Source organism: Ictalurus furcatus, chromosome 21 (genome assembly GCF_023375685.1).
Source record: "Ictalurus furcatus strain D&B chromosome 21, Billie_1.0, whole genome shotgun sequence".
NCBI classification, from domain to species: domain Eukaryota; kingdom Metazoa; phylum Chordata; class Actinopteri; order Siluriformes; family Ictaluridae; genus Ictalurus; species Ictalurus furcatus.
In genome coordinates this window covers 7,650,056-7,674,993 of record NC_071275.1, presented here as the reverse complement: position 1 = coordinate 7,674,993, position 24,938 = coordinate 7,650,056, and the positions used below count along the sequence as shown (strand labels likewise).

Genomic DNA, 24,938 nt, shown 5'->3' with positions numbered 1-24,938 from the left:
GATCAGAAAGCAGTCCACTGCACGCACACACACTCACACACTCATTCACACCTAGCAGCAATTTATAAATTGATGGCAATCCACTTACTGGTATGTTTAGGGCTGTGTGTGGTGGTACCTATTCACTGATGGACATGCTAGAGCAGAGGCTGGCAAATTGTATGTCACCAGTCAGGAATTTATTTACAGTTTGCACTTAGATGGTGGGTATACCTAATATAAAGGCCAGTGTGTTCAACATTAAGCATTTTATCACAGAAAAACTGAACATAACATTAACAAAGACATTGACATCTGGCATGAATGAGCTGCTGGTTTTATTGAACTCAACAGAAATAGTGAGGACAATAATTATTCCACATCAATACACAATAGCCCATTTCATATATGTGTAAATGGAAAAGGACAGGCTAGTCCCTCAATTAGTATATAATGACTATCATCAGTATTGTATACATTTATACGATTGTGGTAGTGAAATGTTTCTAGCCACATGCTGTATGTTACAACTTAACGTTGCTTCCATTGTGCTTCAATGGTTGTAGATAAAATCCAAGTAGCTTATAAGAGGTTTAGATCCATTACATTGTCAAAGGCTCAGCTTGAATGCATTCACTTAAAAAGAATTTTAAAAAAGAAGAAATTATAAACCCGGATTAAACATACAAGTTACACACACAAAAAAAGCAAAAACACAACTATTCAAAAACACATCGTCCAGAAAGAGTGCCAGTAAACAATCAAATATCTTAACGTCATCCTCTAAATCTTTGAGGGATTTCATGACACTTGGGTTGTTACATACTGCATAGAAACCATTACTTTATGTACGTCAATCATATACAGTACCAGTGAAAAAGTTTGGACACACCTACTCATAGAAGGTATTTTTGAACAGTTTCTTTCACATTTTAGAATAACAGTCAATTCATCAAGCATATAAATTAATGAAATTGTGCAATAACCTAAAACGTGTTTAAAAACTACATTTGAGATCTTTTATATTTCAAATATTTCAATGCAACCATGATAATATTTTCATACTCGTAGCTTCATCAGAAACCACCTGATGGCTGCTTTTCCCAAAATGAAAAATGTTGTGTTTTGGAAGTAAATTTACACAAGCATCAAAATCCATGCTTAAGTCTTTAGAAAGCGAATTTTAAATCTGATGAATAACGTATGTTCAAACAGTTGTGTCCCAACTTCTGACTGGTCCTGTACAGACAATTCTTTTCATATTTTTTGTTCATTTGAACTTTTATGTAAAGAGGATAAAAATGTTCAATTACTGAGATCAAAGTTTCGAGTATAGTATTTTTTTAAAATTTATTTTTTATGTCTAATACACATATAAATCATAATGGTTTATACACAGTTTGTAAGTGAAGTGTAATAAAGCGTCCATATATTATTTAACCTGATTCTCACCAGGAGGTTATATGCTTATATGAGACAGACGACATAAATTCGAAGTACTCTGTGCCAATTTGAATGAAATCTGAGGTTCTCCTTCAGATCCTGATCATTTGTGATTTGTCTCACAAAAAAAAGAGAGAAAAAAAAGTGAGAACTAGTTGTAGATACAAATCGGGGTATCTCCAATTTTAAAATCCTGCAGGAATCCGCTCTTTCTGTCCTACCACAATCCTGCGAGTGTAGTAGCACAGTCAGAAGCGGAAACGCTCTTAACGTGACATCTCCAGCCTGCTCTTGCACTTTCACTCGTACGGGCTTGAGAGTTCAGAGTCGCCAAACTGTCCGTCTCTGTGCTTGGAGGTTGGCGGGCGATCCTACTGGACTACAGGTTGTTCTTCTCAGTGCTTTCGGCTTCTGTGCTTCGGGGGAAGTAGACTGTGGTCTTGTGCTCTTCGTAGCGGTCGATGTGCTTGAGGTGGACCACCATGTGCAGGGCGTAGGCGAGGACGAGCAGCAGGATCAGTGATGTGATGAGACCCATGAGGATGGCCGGTGTGAAGAACGTGGCACAGTCGCTGGCTGAAGAGAACTTGTTCGAGTGGACATTGAACGCTTGAATCTGGTGGGAATTAAAGCAGTAGGTGTGCGATGATATCACAGTGCCTTGCAGAAGTATTCACCCCCTCTGAACGTTTCCACATTTTGTAATGTCATAACGTGGAACTGGACTCAACTGGAATTGCAGTCCCCTCTGAAAATACTGGAGCAGCAAGACCAATTTGAATGTTTTCACTATACACGGATGGGTCCCTACAAAACGTGCCATGTTCGAAATTGTATAACAGATCTAGATGTAAATATGAGGAAATGAAAGCTGAAATTCAGATCTGTCGTCTCATATTCATTTATTTTTTTTAATCTCAAACCCGAATGTCTTCAATGTCTTCAGTTAAAAAACAATGGAATTTACCTTGCTGTTCCAATACTTTTGGAGCCGACTGTACATTATATGACATGAATCTACAAATCAGCCCATAATACTGATATGTGTGGAAATAAAATAATGGAAATTTTAAAAAATAATAATTTGTGATTGCATACGTATTCATACCCATTGCTGTGAACTTTTGCATTTTTATCCTAAAATTTTTACCGGCTATTTTGTGTAGATTCATGTCATGTAATCTCAATTCCATGCATTTAAATTCCACGTTGTAGCACTACAAAATGTGGAAATCTCCAAGTGGGGGTGAATACTTATGCAAGACACAGCAAATCACAATCACAGTGTGACTTCTCATGCTATATTACCAGCTCAGTCCTTGTGTTCGGTTCACTCCTATCGACCTTCAGAGCTTCAACGCTCACCTGGAAGTCTGTGAAGGTGATGTGCCAGTTTGCCGCGTTGTCCGTGTTGGAGCTGGGCACCAGCAGCGTGTCATATTTCTGCAGGCTGCTGACGTGCTGGCAGTGGTACGAGTTGGTGGAGGGAGCGTACACGTCCGTGGCGTTGAACGTGGCCTCGTGCGTCCAGTTGTAGTGGATGTGGACGCTGTCCAGAGTGAACCAGTTCTGTCCTGCTGATTCGTAGAATGTGTTGGACATCTGCAGTCTGTCGAAAGCAGGACATAAGATCTGTTTTACTTCGCATGAAGAAGGGTCAATTAATCAGCAGCGCTGGAGATCTGTACTGACCTGATGGCGAGTCCTCTGAGCTCCTCCACGTCTCCAAACCGTATGTTGAGCCTTATGAGAAATACAAAGCGCAGTTATGTCTTTGGCTCCACATACTGTATAGTCTCAGAAACCCGTATGCTATTCACAATAGAACATAGAAAACATACTGAATGTTTAAATTGAGGAATTGTACCATTAAAAAAAAAAAAGATCATTTTGAATTTGATGGCCATATCACGACTCAAAAAAGTTGGGACAGGGGCAACAAAAGGCTGGAATCTATACAAATGGCAGTTCCTTAGTTGGTATTTTCTATTAGTCCCATACAAGTTCTGTACAATCAACCTATTTATCATTTGTAACTTACGTGGCCTTGTCCTTGCTGCAGAATGAGCCTCTGGTGTCCACTATTGCATCAGGGCCAAACACTCTCTGTGTGAGGTCGACTAGTGTGTGATTTCTGTACCTGATGGCCAGCTTCCTGGCTCTAAACAAGATGCATGTTTTACCATTGTAAACGACATTCAGAGGAGAGTACGGCATGATTCCTCCATACTGCAGCAACTTTCTCCTGCTAGGCTGAGGAGACGGCAGCCTCCAGTCATGTAGCTGAAACAGAGCAGGAGATTCAAATGCATGTAGGTTCAAATTCAACTCAATTACTTCAAATGTATTTAAATCAACTAAAACCCACACACATTTGATTGTCTCTTTTGTTTTAAGCTTGAGCGACATGACCTCGAGTAGTGGAGCTACGAGGCAAGTGGAAGTCCGTATCACAGAAAATCTTTTCTGTAAACTTTAGATTTGTTTAGGATTTACTGTAATCTATAAACATGTACGAAACGTTACCGTGTAGCTGAAAACTGGAACGTTAAGGAAGATGTTGGACAACAAAAATAACCTGTTCCCTTTAGTGCATTTTGGCATTATGTCCCATAAAATAAGATAGGGTTTGAAATCAACACAGGAACCCAGTCTCTCTGTGTTAGAAAGCGTAATTATACCAGACAATTGGAGGTTGTGCAGATGACAGTATGATAGTAATTACATTCGATTATGTGTCTTAATAATCTACATCACTACTAATCACATGTTAATTATAAAGATTAATATGCAAGTTGCTCAGGTTGGATTTTTCCTTTAAGAAAATAATATTCCGTAAAGATGCAGTGCTTTAGAGTCCAAACCCGAACAAGACTGAAACACTGCTTCCTGTAATCTGTCTTCCTGAGCCACAGTGCAGCCTGTGTGGGATTGGATTGATCTTGGCATGGAGAAAAAGCACAAGGTCACGCTGATGTGCTGGCAGACGAGGCCACACCTCACCTGCAGCGGCGGTCTCATCTCCTCCGCTGTGAACAACGAGCCGTGGTCATACAAGACGCTCTGACTTTCACCGCCGACTCCATCTGTAGAAAGCAAAAGCAAAAAAAAAAAAAAAAAATGGAGAAGATTTCCTTATCCAGGCTAATAAATCTAGCTTAAAAGAACAAGGTTGTTCAGTAGGTCACTATTGCATAATACAAGCATATATTTAAATATGTCATGTGCAATCACAAGCTAATAAAAGCAAATCGGTGTGAAAGGAAAAAAAAAACAGACTAAACACCAGCATTCAAAATGACTCACCTTCTCTGATTTGGCTGTCTTGTGATGCTGCTTCATCAGAACTGTGGAAATGAAAATGCAATGAATCAGAAGATTAAAGACGTTTCGTTTGAGGTCTCAAATATAATAGCTTCTATATACAGTACATCCAGTTAATCCACTTTAATTCAGTCTTCCAAGGTTTTCAGAAGTGCATGTGAATCAGCACTGAAATCACACACACACACACACACACACACACACACACAAACCCCATGTCAATCAGAGCATCTTTTCACTTTGCTCTTCTGTTTTTCTCAACAGTGTTTATCTGATTAAACATCCTAATTTCTGCTCTCATGCCTGACAAAATGGGTTTAGCCCAGGGGCACTGGAGAATCTGATTAAGAGGTGGCGGTATGAGGACACAGGCGGTGTTAAGACTTGACCTCCTATCCCGAGAGCATCAAAAATCCCCAAGATATGTCAGAGAAGCAGCTTGTGAGGATGAGAGCAGTGCTCACTTAATGCTGCATGTGTCCGCTTAATACAGTGAGTACTCTAGACTCCTTCAACCTCTGGTAGCAGGGTCATAGACATGTCTGGTTATTTGATACATCATGATATTCAGTGTTGTTACTGTGGATATTTTCAAATATAGTCTCTGTCTTAGGTAGGTGAAGGAGTCTATAGGGACCTCGTGATTCGATTTTGATTCAGGGAGCTTCGATAGATAGATTGATGTGATTTTTTTCTGGGATTTTCACATACAACCATCACAGGATAGTGCGGAAAAATAAAAAAAAAAACATCCAGTGAGAGTCAGTTCTGCAAGCAGTTAACACCTTGTTGATGAGAGAGGTTAGACGACTGGTTTAAGCTGACAAGATGGCTACAGCAACTCTAAATAACCACTCTTTACAACCATGGTGAGCATAAAAGCATCACAGAACACACAACCTTGAGACAGATGGGCTACAACAGCAAAAGACCACACTAGGTTCAACTCCTGTCAGATAAGAACATGAATCTGAGATTACAATTAGACAGCTGAAGATTGGAAAAATGTCCCATGGTCTGCTGGATCATGTGTAGGGTCAGAATTTAACATCTGCACCGGGACTCCATGGACACAACCTGCCTTATGTCAACACTTCAGGCTGGTTGTGGTGGTGTAATGGTGTGGGGAATGGTTTTCTGGCACACTTTATACCAATCAATCATGGTTTCAATGCCACAGTCTCACAACACCTGAGTACTATTGCTCATCATGTGCATCACTTTATGGACACAAAGAAAAATCCTATCCAATCCTATCCAGTATTGATATGTTGTTTTTAATAATGGGGTCAGTGACTAATACACTGTAGTACATTATACTACTCCATCTAAGATGTTGGTGTGTATATTTACGTAGTGCAGGCTCTCAGTGGACCCTGTTCTGACTCATCACAGCTCCGGGAAGGTTTGCGTGTCCAATAAGTTAGTATATTAGTATCTTCTCATGTAGCCTGAGCCACCTACGTAACATGCATGCTGCAGACAGTTACAAGCACCGTTCAAGACTGTTTCAGTGTGATGAAAAGGTCATCGAGCAGCGAGGAGATAAGTCCTCCAAGTTATTGCATTCAGCAGATGTCAGTGTTATGTAACTATATTTAGCCCAGCAGTGAGTAATCATTTATCCGAGCCTGCGAGAGGTCCAAACTTAGCAGCAGGAGCCAACACCGACAATAAATCCCCCTAAAGAAAACACCACCCAGGTAAAACAGGGCTTTTCAACAAGCACTTGGACTGCTGAGGGTGGTGGCGATAAAATGAGACTAGACTGTCATTTTCTCTGATTCAGCTACAGCTTAAAGGATCTACCTGCGTCACAGCACCTGCACATGTGGGTCAATCAGCTGGCGATGGTGCAGTTATATAATGGAAGAGAGAGATACACCTCTATGGGACGAATTCAGTGCTAGCTCAGTGATTCTCCTGGCTGGATGATTGATGTTTTCTCAGTAGTTCTGTATAAATAAAACTATTATAAAGAGCATCACATATAGGCTTACCTGTAGTTTGTGATGTCATTAAGCATGTGTCCAATATACGAATAACAAGTGCCACATTTCAAGTTTTTCCACTAATAATTTTCCACTCTTTTTTTTCATGAGGGGAATCTCTGCCATCCATGTTAAGTTTAACGGTTCATATATGACAACAAGAGCCATCTTTTCTACCTGTTTAAAAAATGTCATCTGGCCAATACATAAAATGTCACATTATCCTCTGCAAATGTATCATTTTCATGCCTTTTTGACATTTTTGAGCTCAAAAAATCGACACATTGATACCAAAATCACAGTGATGTCTCCTTGTGATAACTGAGTTTACTAGTTAAGTTCACTAACAGTTCGCTACCTGACTAGCATTCAGGATCAAGTAGGACGTTTCCTAAATTAGGATGTTTCCAAAATTCATTTTATATATATATATTCATTAAAAAAACTGGCATAATTAAGGTAGGGTATGGACCTCAGGTCAGCTTTAATAGATTAATTAAAATGTTTGAATTATTTGACATTTGTAATGGTTCAAAACGTAATTTCAGTGTTTTAAAATGACATGTTTTAAGAGTACTTTAAGAGTAAGGGTCTGAGTTTAAGTACTGTACTATTAGAGAGCCACTGCTGGGACTTTAAGCAAGATACAACTCGTAACTGCTCAGTTATACACTGACAAAAAGACAGTATGTTTTTGGACTCATCAATGTACAAACAATGGGCCTCATTTATCAAGCTGGAAAAGAAGAAATGTGTTCGTAAATCATTCTCTGAAATGTGTACACAAGAAATATGGTATTGATGAAAATCTAGTTAGTTGGGAAAAACATTCATATCCTCTGAGAGCTCCTGAGTTTGTGTGATTTTTTTTTTGCTGTCAAGGTTAAATCTTGTTCATTTAAATTAGGGAAAATTTTGTGAAACTCAATTCATATTAGTGTGTCGACATGCTGCAGTGGCTGAGCTGCATAATTGAAAGATTTAGCGCACAACGTGCTTTGGAGGTGCTCTTTCACTGTTTAGTCATTTAGTGGAGTTTTGTGGGCGTCACTAAATGTAAACCGTCTGTGCCGGGAACGTGCTTTGAGTTACGGGGCTTTAAACGAGTCTGACGAGTCTAGCGTTAACCGAATTTTTGTAACTCTGTTAGGATTTTTTAGTTTAGTTTGGAATGCAAAAACATTACACAGAAAAAAAGTCTTTTCAAGGATGCTTAAGGGTTCGTTAGATAATTAAGTGTTCTTTCCTAAGCTTTCGAAAAAGGATTCTACCGCGATTCCAAAAAAGTTGGGACGCGGTGTAAAATGTAAATAAAAACAGTATGCGATGATTTGCCAATCTCATAAAGCCAGATGTTATTCACAATAGAACATAGGAAACATATCAAATGTTTAAACTGAGGAAATTTACCATTTTAAGGAAAAAATAAGGACATTTTGAATTTGATGGCAGCAACACGTCTCAAAAAAAACTCTTTTTTTAACAACAGTCTGTATAATGTCTGGGAACTGAGGAGACCAGTTGCTGGAATTTTGGGAGAGCAATGTTGTCCCCTTCGTGTCTGATACAGGATTCTAGTTGCTCAACAGTCCTGGGTCTTCTTTATCGTATTTTTCATTTCACGATGCGCCAAATGTTTTCAACTGGTGCAAAGTCTGGACTGCAGGCAGGCTCTAGTTCAGCACCCGGACTCTTCTACTACAAAACCATGCTGTTGAAATAGATGCAGTATGTGGTTTAGCACTGTCTTGCTGAAATATGCAAGGCCTTCCCTGAAAAAGACATCATCTGGATGGAAGCATATGTTGCTGTAAAGCCTGTATATACCTTTCAACATTGATGGTGCCTTTCCAGATGTGGAAGCTACCCATTCCATAGGCACTAATGCACCCCTATACCATCAGAGATGCAGGCTTTTGAACTGAGCCCTGATAAAAAGCCGGATGGTCCCTCTCCTCTTTAATATAAGAGAACGCAGAGTCCATAGTTTCCAAATCGAATTTAAAATTTCGATTCATCTGACCACAGAACAGTTTTCCACTTTGCCTCAGTCCATTTTAAATGAGCTTTGGCCCAGAGAAGATGGCGGTGTTTGTGGATCATGTTCACATATCGCTTCTTCTTTGCATGATAGAGCTTTAACCGGCATTTGTGGATGGCACTGTGAACTGTGTTCACAGACAATGAGTTCTGGAGGTGTTTCTGAGCTCATGCAGTGATTTCCATTACAGAATCATGCCTGTTTTTAACGCAGTGCCGCCTGAGGACCCGAAGATCACGGCCATGCAATATTGATTTTCATCCTTTTCCCTTGCACACAGAGATTTCTCCAGATTCTCAGAATCTTTTGATGACATTATGTACTGTAGATGATATATGTGAGATATTCATAGTCTTCGCAATTTTACGTTGAGGAACATTATCCTGAAATTGTTCCACAAATTGTAGATGCAGTTTTTCGCAGATTGGTGAACCTCTGCCCATCTTTACTTCTGAAAGACTCTGCCTTTCTAAGATACTCTTTTTATACCAAATCATGTTACTGACCTGTTACCAATTAACTTCCAGCTGTTTCTTTTTAGTAACACTTACTTTTCCAAGCTTTTGACCCTGTCCCAACTTTTTTGAGACGTGTTACGGCTATCAAATTCAAAATTACCTTATTTTTTCCTTAAAATGGTAAATTTCCTCAGTTCAAACCTTTGATATGCTTTCTATGTTCTATTGTGAATAACATATGAGTTTGTGAGATTTGCAAATCATTGCATTCTGTTTTTATTTACATTTATTTACATTTTACACAGCGTCACAACTTGCCCAACAAAGTACCCGTAACGGTTTTAAATTTACTACTCTACAAGGTTCCACCACACTGACACCTTTTTTTAGTACCTTTTTTTTCTTTTTCCTGAAAGAGTACTTACTTAGTATTTGAATTTTGCCTTACATATAATTTGTCCTGATAAAATATTCTGCTACAGGAATAAATATAAATGCAAATCTGAAGCTGCACCTTGGCTCTTTGCCCAATAAAAGATGTTTCATAAACTGTTTCAGCTCAAAGTGCTCCGTTATAAACTTATTGAAGCCTTCGCTGTTCATGGGTTTGACTGAAATGATGCAATATGTTGCAACCAGTATTTTTTTTTAAGTCCACTTTGCTGGCTAAGAAAACTGAGGCAAAATGGACCAGTAAACACCAAAGAAGTGCAGAGGTGCCTACCCATGAAAAGCTAAATTTAAATAAATAAATTAATGTTTTCATAATGATGAATCACAAGTCTTTGTAAATATGTCTGTAATTCTGAGCCAAATCAAAATATTGGGTATTTCAACTGAGACATTTGTGTCCCGAAACAAACAAATTCACACTGATTTTAGTTTCAGAAACCATCTGGTGGATAAAGGGGGGGGGGATGAAGCCCCCAACATTCTTGGTAAAACATCTGAAGTAGCCAGCATATGGATGGTTTTTCCTCAAACACACATCCACGTAATAAAGTTTGCCAGCCTGGTGTGTAAATGAAAGGTTGATTGATCCTGATGGATGCTTTTGCACAGCTGTAAACAGCTGTTCTGGTGATTTCTCAGAGATGACCAGTCATTTCTGATGTTACTTCCAAAGTTACTGCACTTCATCAAGATGGTGCATCAAAGCATCAGTCGTTTTGTATAACTGTGGCAATTCGTGAAACATTTTAGGAACGAAAGATGGATGTTACTGATGCTGATTCCCTACAAAACATGGATTGTTTGTACGTGTGGAACGCACCTTCATGGTTGAGGACATCTGTAATGAGGGTGCGTTCAAGCACAGTGCAGGTTTCAGAGATTCTCATCAGCACCACTGCACTGAAGGAAGGCATCCTCAGCTCATCCTCACCAGCCTCCACATTCCTCCACTACTCTGTTATGCGAAATCTGCCCACTGCACTCCATCTACAACCTCTTGTAATAGCCACACATCTCTCCGAGGCTTTATTCCAGGGTGAGATGTGGATGTGCCTTGTAAACTGACGCCTTCTTTCCATGGATTTTCTCTCGCGTTTCACTGACAGAGCCGAGTTCAGTTTCAATGCAGATACAACACACATCTCATCTACAGCAGACAAAAGGAGCACCCTGCACCTATTTCACCTTCATAATCCAGCCTAACAAACATTCCTTTATATACTGCATGTGTACCTATATATTCATAAAAGATACTGCACCATTCCTAGTTTTTCAATAATATTCCTGCACAGGTAAATTTCAGGTAAAATGAAACCTTTTGTTTTCCTACCTCCCCTCCACAAAAGCAGGCACTTGTTCGTAAGACGAAGATATCTGCAGGAAAATAACTGAAAATAAAGCCAAAGACATCGGTGCTGCCATGTATGTATGTAAAACGTTCAGAGCTGTTCTCCTCAAACGAAGACTGCCTCTTCGTAATCTGCCCTGATAACCGACCGAACCCTCTCTGTGATTGGCATGAGCGGCAGCCAATCAACGCGCCCAGGAGGACAACCGTGCAATCTGACCACGCCCCCTCGTTTTTTTGTTTTTTTTTGTATTATTTCTTTCATTATTATTAGCTCAAAGCGCAACACAAAGCATAAACATGTAGGTCAGCACTAGTAGGAAGTACACCCTATATCCTTTTACTATTAATTATGTAATACACTACACTATATATTGCCAAAAGTATGTGGACCCCTGACCATCACACTTATGTGCTTCTTTTATTTTTTTACATCCCATTCCAGATTTAGTCCCTGCTTTGCTGTTATAATAACCTCCACTCTTATTGGAAGGCTTTCCATTAGATTTTGGAGAGTTGCTGTGGGAATTTGTGTTCCTTCAGCCACAAGAACAATAAAGAGATCAGGCACTGATGTTGTATGAGGAGGCCTCGGGTGCAGTCAGCGTTCAAGTTCATCCCAAGGGTGTTCAGTGGGGTTGAGGTCTGGGCTATGTTACAGTTACATTTGTATAGCGATTTTCTAGAAACTCAAACCGCTTTACTTTGGGGCGGGGGGGGGGGGGGGGCACTCGAGTTCTTCCACTCCAACCTTGACAAACCATGTCTTCATGGAACTCGCTTAGGGCACAGGGGCGTTCAAGTTCCAGTGGAAGACAATATTTTATGTTACAGCATACAAAACCATCCTATACAATTCTGTGCTTACAAATTTGTTGGGGAAGGAACACATATGGGTGTGAAGGTTAGATGTGTGCAAACTTACAGTATATACATACAGTATATAACCTGAATTTGGACAGGACAGGTGAATTGATCTTCTCTATAGTCTTGATTAAATGTGGGGTCAAATAATTCCATTAAAGGCCATGTCCTACACAGAAACCCAACCCTGGCATGGAGAACCCCTTCTCCTGCATATTTTAGTGTGTTCCATGCGCTAACACATCCATTTCAGCTCAGGAAAGGGCAGTTCATTAGCTGAATTAGGGTTAGAATTTATGTAAAACATGGTAAACTGAGTATAATCAAGTCTACAGTTATCTAATTAGAGTGGTACATTGGCAGAAGAGGTAGTATTGCTGCATTACAGTTCCAGGGTCCACGGTCCGATCCTTAACTCGGGTTACTGTCTATGTGGAGTTTCACACGTTCTCCCCAGTTTCCTTCCTCCTCCCAAAAATATGCCGTCAGGTGGACTAGTTTTGTGATCCTGTGCCCCTGTAGCCTCAGATTCCTGTTCTTGTCTAAAAGGAGGGGAAATCGAACTCGAACCTCAAGATTTTGCATATTCATGAGTGAGTGTATGGGCGCAAGGTGGCTTAGTGGTCAGCACGTTCACCTCACACCTTCAAGGTTGTGGGTTTTATTCCCGCCGCAGTCGTGTGTGTGCGGAGGATGCATGTTCTTCTGGGAACTCTGGTTTCTTGTCCAAAGTGTATCAGTTGTGCCCTGCGATGGATTGGCACCCAATCCAGGGTGTACCCCGTCTTATGCCCCATGCTCCCTGGGATAGGCTCCAGGTTCCCCATGACCATGTAATATAAGCGGTATAGAAAATGGATGGATGAGTGAGTGTATATAATTTGTATCCAAATGATGGCCAAAAGTATGTGTACACCTGACCATTTAAACACCCCATTCCAAAACCATGGAATGGAGTTAGTCCCAGCTTTGTGGATATCTGGGAAGGCTTTGCACTAGATTTTGGGGATTTGTGCTCATTCAGCCACAAAAGTACAAAAGGTCAGGCACTGAAGTCTGGCAAAAAGCCTAGCGCAAAGTCATCCCAGAAGTTTTCAGTAGGGTTGAGGTCAGCATGAGGTCAGTGAAGGCAAATTGTAACGCTACAATGAATGGTGTGTTGGTCAGGTGTCCTCATACTTTTGGCCATATAATGTATGTAATTACATGTCTACATTTACAAATGCAAAACAAAAAATGTTTTAAATTGATTGCTTGAAGCTGATCAATTTAATTAAAAAAACAGATGGAATTCTATGTATGTTTTAGGTTTTATGTATTATTATTATTATTATTAGTAGTAGTAGTAGTAGTAGTAGTAGTAGTAGTAGCATTATTATTAGTAGTTAGTAGTAGTAGTAATAGAAGTATTAATAGTATTGGTAGTTGTTAGTAGTAGTTAGTAGTAGTAGCAACATTATTATTATTAGTAGTAGTAGTAGTAGTAGCAGTAGTAGTAGTAATTGAAGTATTAATAGTATTAGTAGTAGTTAGTAGTAGTAGCAGTTGCAGTTTTAGTAGTTGTTAGTAGTAGTAGTAGTAGCAGTAGTAGTAGTAGTAATAGAAGTATTAATAGTATTAGTAGTAGTTAGTAGTAGTAGTAGTAGTACAGTAATAGAAGTATTAATAGTATTAGTAGTTAGTAGTAGTAGCAGTAGTAGTAGTAGTAATAGAAGTATTAATAGTATTAGTAGTAGTTAGTAGTAGTAGTAGCAGTAGTAGTAATAGAAGTATTAATAGTATTAGTAGGTCTTAGTAGTAGTACTAGTAGTAGTAAATATTAGTATTATTATACATTATTGTACCCTCGTTGCACTATTATTACATATATTTAAAAACGTCTATATACCGCTATACATGCGGTTTTATTAAGGTATATAATTTTTGCACCGATATATAACGTGTATAAAATGCATATATATTTTGTTCTACAGAGAAAAAAAGGTACTCTTTTATAAACAGGCATTTCAGTGAACACCTATCAGACCTGCGCAGGACGCAACTTGCGCAAAGCATTCTGGGATCTCTCTTTCCTCCCCGGACATCCATCCAGCCGACATGGGTATGCGCCTTAGTCGAATTTAAACTTGCTTTAAACGCATATTAAACGATAAATATGCCTTTAAATACTAATATATACACCAGGATAATACAGTTATACCCGCGAACCCGTTGGTAAATCGTGTATTTGCCGTGTAGTTCTAAGTATTTTTTACTCATTTATTTCCCGACAACGTGGAGAGCCTCCACGCCATATTGTGAGCCAACATGGCTAACAGCTTCACTAAGCGCTCGTGCTGACGGATACAGGCAAAAATAATGTGAATTCAGTTATAAATCCGAATAAATTATTTAAAAAGTGTGCGTGTCGCATTTGAAGTGTATGATAGTGTTGAAATAAGACCGCAATGTCTCTTATTAAGCCGGAGGAATGAGTAAAGAGATGTTCTGAATGGCTTTCTCTGTGACATGAAGTGCACTATTACTTAATATTATTAATATTTACATTATACCTGCACTGTAACAACGCTATTTTTGCTAAGCTTTAGAATCCAGTCTCTGTTCTTCAGCTATTCTTGTGTATTGTAGGTAAGTGCCGTGGATTGCGTACCGCCAGAAAGCTGCGGGATCACCGCCGTGAGCAGAAGTGGCATGATAAACAGTACAAGAAGGCCCATTTGGGCACGGCACTGAAGGCTAACCCCTTCGGAGGAGCTTCACACGCCAAAGGAATCGTGCTTGAGAAAGTGTAAGTGCAGGGTTTCTAACTTCTATGGCATATTTTGTTCCAAATGAAGTGTCCTTAGACACATCGTAAAGGGGACAGTTTTTTTTTTTTTAAAGTGATCGTCATGATGTGTTGTAGGAAAATAAGCATCACCACCACACCAGGGTTGATTACTTTCCAATACCTGCATGCCAAAGAGTGCACTATTGTATCACTCTAAAATACTTGCTCCCCTCCTTCTTTTCCCTCTGGAAAATGCTTGTTGGATATTTAAGAAACTATTAAAAGTGCTGCCAGGTGTCTTTATTAATAATAATAATTATTATTATTATTTATTTTTATTTTTTACAAAATAATGCAATAATAGACAGTGGTGGCTTGACAGTTAAGGCTCTGGGTTACTGATCAGAAGGTCGGGGTTCAAGCCCCAGCACTGCCAAGCTGCCACTGTTGGGCCCTTGAGCAAGGCCCTTAACTCTCTCTGCTTCAGGGGTGCTGTGGTTCATGGCTGACCCCAACTTCCTGACATGCTGGGATATGCAAAGAAAAAAAGAATTTCACTGTGCTGTAATGTATATTTGACCAATAAAGACTCGTTATCATTAACCGTTCTCAACATGTGAAAAATATCCAGAATATCTGCATTTATTATGATGTCATTTTAGGTAGGTTTATCTCAATATATTGTGATTTCTCTTTATAGAGCAAAATTATTTTAATTGCTTAGGACACAGGTTGTTGGAATATAGTTATCGTTGTAATTATTCATATGTTGACTGCCGCAAAAACAACTGAAGCTCAAAGTTGTTTTTTGTTTTTTTTACTTCATGAACATTAAATCTTAGGATCTTAACAGTATCCAGCATTTCTTTCCTGAAGATTAGGGTGCAAATCGTTGCTGAGGTCATCGCTTCTCCTGAAATGACTCAAATGCTCATTGGTTTTAATTTTACACTCTCCATTAAAATTGAATGTTTATGGGATTTTTTGAATTTACTGTAATCTCTTCACGAGTTATTTCGTTTGGCCCTTCTTCACTGTTTAAGTGTGTTGTCGATCTCGAATGTAGCTTTAACAATTCACTTCCTGTTTCCTTTCACAGCGGTGTTGAAGCCAAGCAGCCCAACTCTGCTATTAGGAAGTGTGTCAGAGTCCAGCTTATCAAGAACGGCAAGAAGATCACTGCATTCGTCCCCAACGACGGTTGCCTGAATTTCATCGAGGTGCGTTTGGATTTTAAATTTTTTATTTGGCAGCTGAGTTATTGATTAATGTTGACCGCATTAATGAACTTCATACTCCTACAGCTGTGAGTTTGATGTTTGTTTGCGTTTACAGGAAAACGATGAGGTTCTGGTGGCAGGGTTCGGTCGTAAGGGACACGCCGTCGGTGATATCCCTGGAGTACGTTTCAAGGTGGTGAAGGTGGCCAATGTTTCTCTCCTGGCTCTCTACAAAGGCAAGAAGGAGAGACCTAGGTCATAAATACATAATGCCCAGAAAACAATAAATCAATGTTTTTCAAGTACACAAACTGTGTGGCTTGTATTATTATTATTATTATTATTATTATTATTATTATTTTTTAATAATTCAGCTTTTTGAAGACTTGATGTTATCATATTGGCCTATGGATTAATTTATACTCCAATACTAATAGAAAAATAATTTTTTCCATTCCAAATTTCCATTATCTAGACTTTGGATTGTCTGGTGTTTGTTTTTATTTATTCATTTATTATTTAAAAATGTTAAGCCAATGGAGTGATGGCCAGTATTACCCTAATCAGAGTAGGTAAGATTAAAAAATTCCACCACAGGTGTTGAGTGATCAATAGTTTTTTTCTTATTGTTCTAAAACAAATCATAACTGTGGTCTTTCTGTAAGCAGTACTGATTCATGGAAGGTAGTTTTTGAGCAGGGTCTTTAAAGATGGCTTTGTTAATACAGTGTCTGCTGCATATTCAGTATTCACCAAAGATTAAAGGTTTCAAACGTTTTTTGGTGGATTAATAAAAAAAAAAACACGCACAAAACATACTTTTGTTTGGGAGATTTTCTCACAGTAGTCTTCTATTTTGACCTGACCTATTGAGACTGAGGATTCTGCATCAAACATTTGGGATTGGTTGAAAACACAACCTTTAATAGGGCTGTGACAATTTCAAAAATGGATGTGCTTGGGGAGTATTTTTTTTTGCAGCCAAATATTCTGCATGGACAGTTTCCATTTGACCGTCTTAGTCAGATAACTAAGCATTAAATTGTAGTAAATACAAATAAAAACATTAATATCTGCACCTGTTTGCTCAGTGGTGTGTAAAATCCACACATACAGAAGTCTGTTCTGTAGCCAGTGCAGCTTCAAGAGAAATCAAACAGCCTTCTAGTTCTTGTATGTAACATGAACAAAAGCAAACTCTGCTTCCCTAAGTGACATGAGAAAAACTATGGTCTGTATCACAAAGGTAACTTACTGCAGTTTTATTTTTTATTCTTACACCATGAAAAAAAAATGGGTCATTGTTTATATCCTCGATTCCAATTGACTCCTGGAGACAGGAAACACTTCTACAGCTTCAAGGCCAAACTCTAAACCGAATGTTAATGCATAGGAGGAAAAATTATTGGATTCAGTGCATGTAAGAAGCTATTTAAGAAGAATTGCACCTGAAAGGCTTCATTACATGTATAATAGTTCATAATACTTGTGTAGATTTAAAGACTTATGATTAGATTGATAAATATATAAGCCATTACATGGCACTATGATGCATTACTTTTTTTATTACTGGACGTGACGAGTGAAACCGTGGAGAGTAAATGCGATGCCCACGGCTCTGAGTGAATGTAGGAAGTTGGCCTGCTGCCCTCTTGGTTGTGTGAAACCAACTGACCGCAAAGTCCCTGCTGTGCTTCATTATACAGACCAGACGGTGCTGAGCTGACTTTGAAAGCAAGGCCAGAACACAGCAGCTTCAATGATAGAAATATATATCAGCCATGTGGTACTAAGAACAAATGAACTTCCTTTTGGAAAATTTAGCATGGCTGTTTATCGCCTAAGGATTTCCCATGAAGCTTGTAATTATATTGTTGAATCTATAATTAGATCGATATGTCAAATATACCTATGAATATGCGATTAAGTTAATTTTGGTCATCAAAGCTGATCAGGTTATCTTGTGTAATTCCCTGGTGGTATATTTCAAGTGGTCCATGCTCCATGATTTTCATGAGTGTTATAAACATGATGTTGCATTTACACACATAGTTCATTTGGCTTGAGTCCCACATTTTCAGGGGCAGCTGCTGTTTCTGGAACATTACCCATCGAAGGCACATGGGTGTGAAAAGCCAACCGTATGCTCAGTTGCCTTTAACAGTGTCGGCACTCATGATTTTCTAACTGACTTCCAATGTTTTCCCATATGTGCTAAATTAACATTAAAGCAGTGGATCAAATTTGCCAAGGGGCAATATAAAGACAAGTTAATCTAATTACATACACTATCTGGCCAAAAGTTTGTGACACCTGAGCATCACACCCATATGTGTCACCCTTTTTAGAACATACCGCTCAGGATTTAGTCCCCCTTTGCTCTTATGGGAAGGCTTTCTACTATATTTTGGAGTGTTGGTGCAGTGTTCCAGTTCATCCCAAAGGTGTTCAATGGGGTTGAGGCCAATGTTCTGTGCAGGACACTGAAGTTCTTTCACTTTAACCTTGGAAAACCATGTCTTCACGGACATTCTATACAACTGTGTGCTTCCGACTTTGTGGGAACAATCTGGAGAAGAACCACATATGGTTGTGATTGCCAGGTGTCCACAAAACTTTGGCCATATAGTGTATGTCTTACATTTTTCCAACTATGATAACCCATTTATCCACAATTAGACTCCAAACTTAAAGGGCATTACAATTATACACTATATTTAAAAAATAGTTTATGTCGACGTTTTTTTAGTCGCTGTGATTTTTATCAAAAAGTTCTCTGTTCTCAGGCACTAATGATGACAAGAACTCAACATCCATTCTCGTCTCTCTTCTGGAATACTTTTCTTCTGTGTTTACACTGGTTTTCAAAACAGCTTCCTGTGCTGTAGTGTCACCAATCTCACCCTTTTGTGCAACAGCAGTGGCTCCGGGCACGTGATCTAAAGCTCAAATCTAATTGGACGGCCAGTTTCATCGTGGGGTGACGAGGAAAAAAAATCTTGCTTTGTCGCGCAGCAACAGATCGCGCCCGGCGTGAATAGCTCCATAGAAATCTATCGTTTCGATTCAAGAGCATCATCGCGTCATACATTAACACTGGGACTCCTTCATGGCACAGCTGATTTAGTGATGTCCACAAAACTTGAACAAGTGCTTCCTAATCATGGCATACAGTAAATCTTCCAATAATGCAGCTCAGCCATTGCAGCTCATCAGCTACCTCAGACACACGTTAATTTTAACTTGTTTTATAGGGTGCCATTACTAACCTGGAACCCCTCCCTCCATCTCTCCAAAATGGAACGACTAGTCTTATTTGTAGATTTAATTTGGATTGCTGTCATCCAGATCATTGCTATGAAATGAAGGAGTTGCACAAAATGTTCACTAAATGTGTATGTAATTTAAATAAATATATTACTGAGTTGAAATGATTAAGTTGAAACTGAAAATTAAATGATTGAGGCTCCTTATATGTAAATTTACACAAGCTCAGGAGCTTTCATAGGACGCAAATGTTTTTCAGAGCTAACTGGATTTTCATGAATACCACATTTCCAATTTTCCTTTTCATCTTTTACTTTTCAGCAAAGCTTCCTTGTTCAATATCGCTCTCTGCAGGTCACTACGCAGTTGCCTCGGCCCCTCACAGCAGTCACGCTCTAGCAATCAGACACGCTGCACTCAGTCTGTTCTGTAGGAAAGAACTATGTGATGTGAATAACAAATTGACAGATTTGACCTCAGCCAAGGGATGATTTGAAAGGTTGAGTTCGAAAATACAAATAAGTGACAATTAATAATCTGCTGTTAGTGTGGTTTTTTTTGGATGGTAGACACGTGCCCCCCCAAAAAAAATCTGTGGGCTTTGTGGCAGACATGCTTATCATGCCCTGCCAACGATATGGCAAGGTTGTAGCTATCCAGTCGTTGCGGCTCCTAGTGTCACCATGTTAACTCTGCAAGACAGAAACGTGACTCACTTGCGACGCAGACGTTCACGGAACACAGAAATGCCCACGTGGTATCAAGGCTATCATCTGTGGGACCCATGAACAGGACCATTTGCGTCCATTGGATGGTCTCTGCTACCCGGAGGGGTTACAGCCGCTTTGTTCAATAAATTGAATGGCACAGCATGGCAAGTATTGACCCTAGCTAATGAAACTGAGGAAGCCTTAGAAGCGATAGAGACAGAATTGGTCTCATGGAGGACTGTCGTGATTCGACATAGATTGGCCTTAGATACTCTATTGGCAGAAAAAGGGCGGTGTGTGTAAACGTTTAGATATCTCGTGTTGCTTCTATATCCCTGATTCATACCAGAATTTAACCAATATTATCGAAAACGTACGATCGGCAGTTCGAATTCCCCCTCGAACAGGAGAGATGGGGTTTGATTGGCTGAACTCAGTACTCGGGGGATGGGGCTCGTGGATATTAACCGTCTGTCTACCAATATGTGCAAATGATTCTTCTTGTCTTGCTCATTTTGCCTTGTATTGTTTCTCTCGTTCGGAGCAGTCTCTCACAGTCGTTGAAAGCAATCACGAATGACCAAGCGCTGATGTTGACAAAACGTGACTATGACCCTTACATAGACCAACCTGATTTGTATTTTAAGCCTGACTGGGTACTAGATCCTCCCAGCGACAATGGCGATGACGACCCAGTGACATCCATTTCACGTCTATTGTAAATATGCATTTGACCTTGACGATTCTCATTTCACTCTAAAATGAGCTTGCTTGACCACAGGATACTTTATATCCGTGAAAACAGCCTTAGTGCCATTATGTCTGTTTTATGATGAAATCAGTTGAACCGTGAAATGATTCTGAAGTTCTGATGTATACACAGCATAATAATTTCTCTGTTAGTTTCAGTTATCATATTTTGTAATTATATTTTGTAATACATATTTTGTGGTTGTTTTGTTGGGGTTGTTGGGTGTGGTGTTATAATGTGTAAAATGCAAATTTCCAATAAAAAGTTCTATGATCAATCATATTTTGTAATGATTAAAGGGGGAAATGTGAGGGAAATTATTTGTTTTTACTTTGTAATAGTTTTGTTCTGTTCTTGTTCTGTTAACGCCTAAGAAGGTCAATCATGTAATTTAGATTAGTACAGAATGTTTATCTGCTTACAGAGACACAAACATGTTTTTCTGTTAAGGGTTCAACCCTGAAACAAAGCCTGTTTGAACTGCCTCAAACTGCTCCTTATCGGTATGTAGAAATGTATCATGCCCTGCACTTCATATATAAAGTACATGTTCAGCACAAGCGCCCCAGAGCGTTCTCATTCTTCGTTCTCTTGCTTTCTTCTATTCTGCTTTTTTCTATCCTGCATTCTTCTATCCTGCTTTCTTCTATTCTGCTTTCTTCTCTCCTGCATTCTTCTATCATGTATTCATCATTCTGTGATAAACCTTTTCACCTGAGAGGACGAGTCTGTGAGTGTTGTCTAATTTCCACGACAATTGAAAAAAATTCTTGAAATTTAAAATACCTAGGTACAGATCATTTACTTAAAATTACTAGTAGATAAAAATTAGAGGAAGAAACAACAGACAGCTGGTGAATATTAAAGGATTTCTTTATTTTTTGACAAATGCAGATTATTAAAACATCTCTTAAAACATTTTCAGCTTTAATAGAAACAACCGTAAGATGGATTCTACAATCTACTCAGGCTTACAATGTTTTGGGGAAAGTCTAGATGACTCAAGAGTCATGATTCACACTATATTCAATATATGCACACACAGGTCTGCTACATCATCTTAAAAAATCACTGTTAAAGTTCATACCTTGACTCTATCGAAGTCAGATGTCCTAAGATTTTCATTCAAGAAATGCCTTTGATAAAATATAAATCAAAGAAAGAGATTAAAGTCACATAAAATCAAAACTGATCCTATTTATTTTCTTAATGCATGTTATTGTTATCAATTCATCCATATATTTAATGAACATACATACATACATACATACATATATAAATACATATATACATACATATGTATATACATACACACACACACACACACACACACATATGTAATTAATGTATTATGAGGACATCCCAAACAATGTTTTAATTAATATGAGAGGGTGTTTGGGGATAGTGTTGGGAGATAGAAACTATCATTAACTCAAAAGCATTACATCTTTGTAATCATAGACATATATAAACGTCGCATTGGCCCGTTGCTGCAATATGTCTATGCATCTGCTATATTGATCTGGGCAAGGCTGCCCTATAAACAACGTTTTTTTCTGGATAAAAAGCAATGTTTTTCTCAATTTCTCAATGATTTAAATGGTTTATAATCTATATGAAGTACAAAAAGTCCCCTCAGTTACTTAGAATAATTGTGGAGACATCTCTAATGTTATATAATTTAATATACATGAAATGTACATAAAGTTTTTTCCATTGGACTTTTTCCTGTCTCCAGCCCCATCATTTTAGCTTCTCTTGTGTAAAAAGAAATACAAGTGTTGGCACCCACCCTCTAACCTAGTGTGTTTAGACATTCAGAAGTACATGATGGGATGTGTACACATTCTCACCTCTTTTCAAACCAAATGAGCTAGCATAAGGGTGGCAGGGAGAACAAACCAACAGTCAAGACAACTGAGTAGCAAACAAGCTGGCTAAGGGGCTGATATGAGGGTGCTTAATGTGCTGCTTTTAAACCAAAAACTCCCCCTCTTTTGGTTGGGTTCTTGCCTTCCCATTGGTCATGTCCTGTCAGTCAGTTAATGGTGATTGCCACAGGGATCCACCTATAGGAAGACAGCCAGAGACAGAAGCGCAAACTGAAGAAAAAAGAGCAAGGGAGCACACAAATACAAACACACTGACACGTAACAATATTATATTATTATATTATATTAGACTGGTTTCAATCACAGAGTATGCACTGAGCAAATAATATACAGTAGGCAGAAGGCTACAGTATATGTTTCTGATATTTTATTTTTAACACATTAAACCTAAATATTTGTTTGCTTTTTTTAAGATACAAATTAAGAGCAAGAACATGTCATACTTGGCAGGCATCCGTAAAATTGTGGGGCAGGAGGATCTCCCTTTGATTTTAATGGTATTAGAAATGGAGCCACACTGAAAAAGATCTGGGTGTGGGCCGGCGGCTGGCAGATAAAAGCCATCAAGGTTTGGCTTAATGATGACCAGTCCAAGCAGTTTGGAGAACCTGCAGGGAAGTTTTCAGAATTTACATTTGAAGATGGAGAGCATTTCACCTCCCTTTCACTTTGGGGAAATGGAGCTGGAACACGTCTGGGTGCCATCAAATTCAAGACAAATCACTCCCGTGAGTTCTTTGCACAAATCACAGACTGGGGTCTGAAAACAGAATATCCAGTTGATCTTGGTTCTGGGATCTGCGTGGGAATCACAGGACGTTCTGGTGCAGATATGGATTCCTTAGGCTTTGAATTCATTAACACAATCAAGTCTACTAAGCTAACAAATGTTCAGTATCCCACACTTCATAGTGTGATAGCTAATGTGGCTGTTGAGGAAATCAAATCCACGACATACCAAAATAAGTCTACTCAAACTCAGGAATATAAACTAGAAACCTCAAAAACAATCATCAGAAAGTCCTCCTGGTCTGTTACCAACAAGCTTGAATTCACATTTAGTATGGAAGTGAAGGCAGGAATCCCAGAGGTTGTTGAAGTATCAGATGGATTCGGTTTCAAAGTGGGAACTGAGAGCTCATATGGTTTAGAGAACAGCGAGGAGAGAAATGAGCTGTTCTCTTTTCCTGTCAAAGTCCCTCCAGGGAAAACCGTGCATGTGGACATCACAATTGGCCGGGCTACAGTTGATCTCCCCTACACTGGCACAGTCCAGATTACCTGCTATAATGGCAGTGTGATGCAGTTTAAAACCAGTGGAAGCTACCAAGGGGTCACTTACACTGATGCAAAAGTAGTTGTGAAGGAATAAACAAAAAACCTGTAAATTCTAAATCTACAAAAATAGCTTAGTGCAGATGCAGATTTTTTTTTTGATTGGTAAAAGATTCATTTTGATTTAATTTGATTCTAGGTTGGTTTAAACTATTTTATTTGATTATTATTTACTGCTATGATGACTCCTCTGCTTCTTCTCAATCTGTGAAGATTTCAGTCAATAGTATTTTTCTCTTCATCTCACAGTTCATTTGTTGGTGCTAAATTTAGAGAGCTGTATGTTCATTTTGAATAAGAAAAAAAAAACAATGTGGCCTTTTTTGGCTGACAGCATATGTTAAAATATCTGTGTGAGTATTGTGTGACAATTCTTATGAAAAACGTTTTGCCAGGGCTTGTGCATACCTAATACTACAATGTTAAAATTATAGGATATAGTATCTGCGGCTAAAACACAGATTTACGTGGTCCTTGCACATATCATAATGCATCTTTATTCTTTCAACTCAGAGGGATCCGGAAGAACCAGAAGACCTGTTCATCATATTATATACTTTTATTAATCTTAAAGCAAAATTGATCAATTTAAACATACAGATTCCAGTAAATGGTGGTTCTGTGGACAGAAATGGCTTGTTGAAAAGAGAGGTCAAGGAGGATTGGCCAGACTGGGCAAAACTGGAAAAAAACATCACAAGAAATTTGATAATACCATTAAGATTTTCACGTGACAATGTATTCTTTTTGATTATTAAATTGACAGAGCATAATTTATAGCAGAGTACATGTAGTTGGACTGATATGAAAGTGCCATTTATAACAACGTTGCCAACCGTACAGTAACAGGCTACCATAAAGTACGCACTTCATTTGTCATTTGTATAGACATTTCAAGAATGATAATTATTTATTCTTATATTAAATGTCCTGTTCATTGTAATACTATGTAAATAAGTCCCTTACTCAGTATGCATGACTGATACAAGATTCATTTGAGACACTGCTGAAGTTACAAAACAATAAGTGTAAGAGTGTAAGAAGATTCAAAGCAGTTAGAACAAAAACAAAACAGGAATGGTAGATTTCAAA

General features: G+C 38.7%; 2 protein-coding genes and 1 pseudogene across 2 annotated transcripts; 2 read left to right on the top strand and 1 right to left on the bottom strand.

The window, feature by feature from the left end:
• Positions 1-1,393: 1,393 nt before the first annotated feature.
• On the bottom strand, positions 1,394-11,254 carry atp6ap1la (ATPase H+ transporting accessory protein 1 like a). The gene is made up of 7 exons (XM_053653615.1): positions 11,020-11,254; positions 4,729-4,769; positions 4,426-4,508; positions 3,464-3,705; positions 3,115-3,165; positions 2,788-3,031; positions 1,394-2,038 (listed from the first exon to the last, which is right to left on the bottom strand). Exons 1-7 carry the CDS (start codon positions 11,109-11,111, stop codon positions 1,802-1,804), a joined length of 990 nt encoding a protein of 329 aa, XP_053509590.1. The 5' UTR covers positions 11,112-11,254; the 3' UTR covers positions 1,394-1,801.
• A 2,686-nt stretch (positions 11,255-13,940) lies between these two features.
• rps23 (ribosomal protein S23) lies at positions 13,941-16,202 on the top strand. Its single transcript, XM_053653504.1, has 4 exons — positions 13,941-14,002; positions 14,530-14,689; positions 15,771-15,891; positions 16,007-16,202. Exons 1-4 carry the CDS (start codon positions 13,999-14,001, stop codon positions 16,151-16,153), a joined length of 432 nt encoding a protein of 143 aa, XP_053509479.1. The 5' UTR covers positions 13,941-13,998; the 3' UTR covers positions 16,154-16,202.
• A 6,743-nt stretch (positions 16,203-22,945) lies between these two features.
• On the top strand, positions 22,946-24,122 carry LOC128625301 (aerolysin-like protein; annotated as a pseudogene).
• The last annotated feature ends 816 nt before the right edge of the window (positions 24,123-24,938 follow it).

What these genes read in the sequence shown, in the direction of transcription:
- atp6ap1la (XM_053653615.1), bottom strand. Translation starts at nt 11,111, where the DNA reads ATGGCAGCACCGATGTCTTTGGCTTTATTTTCAGTTATTTTCCTGCAG. An exon ending in CCTGCTTTTGTGGAGGGGAG is followed by an intron (nt 4,770 to 11,019) that starts GTAGGAAAACAA and finishes TCATTTCCACAG; the next exon opens with TTCTGATGAAGCAGCATCAC. An exon ending in AGACAGCCAAATCAGAGAAG is followed by an intron (nt 4,509 to 4,728) that starts GTGAGTCATTTT and finishes TGCTTTCTACAG; the next exon opens with ATGGAGTCGGCGGTGAAAGT.
- rps23 (XM_053653504.1), top strand. An exon ending in GGAATCGTGCTTGAGAAAGT is followed by an intron (nt 14,690 to 15,770) that starts GTAAGTGCAGGG and finishes TTCCTTTCACAG; the next exon opens with CGGTGTTGAAGCCAAGCAGC. An exon ending in GTTGCCTGAATTTCATCGAG is followed by an intron (nt 15,892 to 16,006) that starts GTGCGTTTGGAT and finishes TTGCGTTTACAG; the next exon opens with GAAAACGATGAGGTTCTGGT.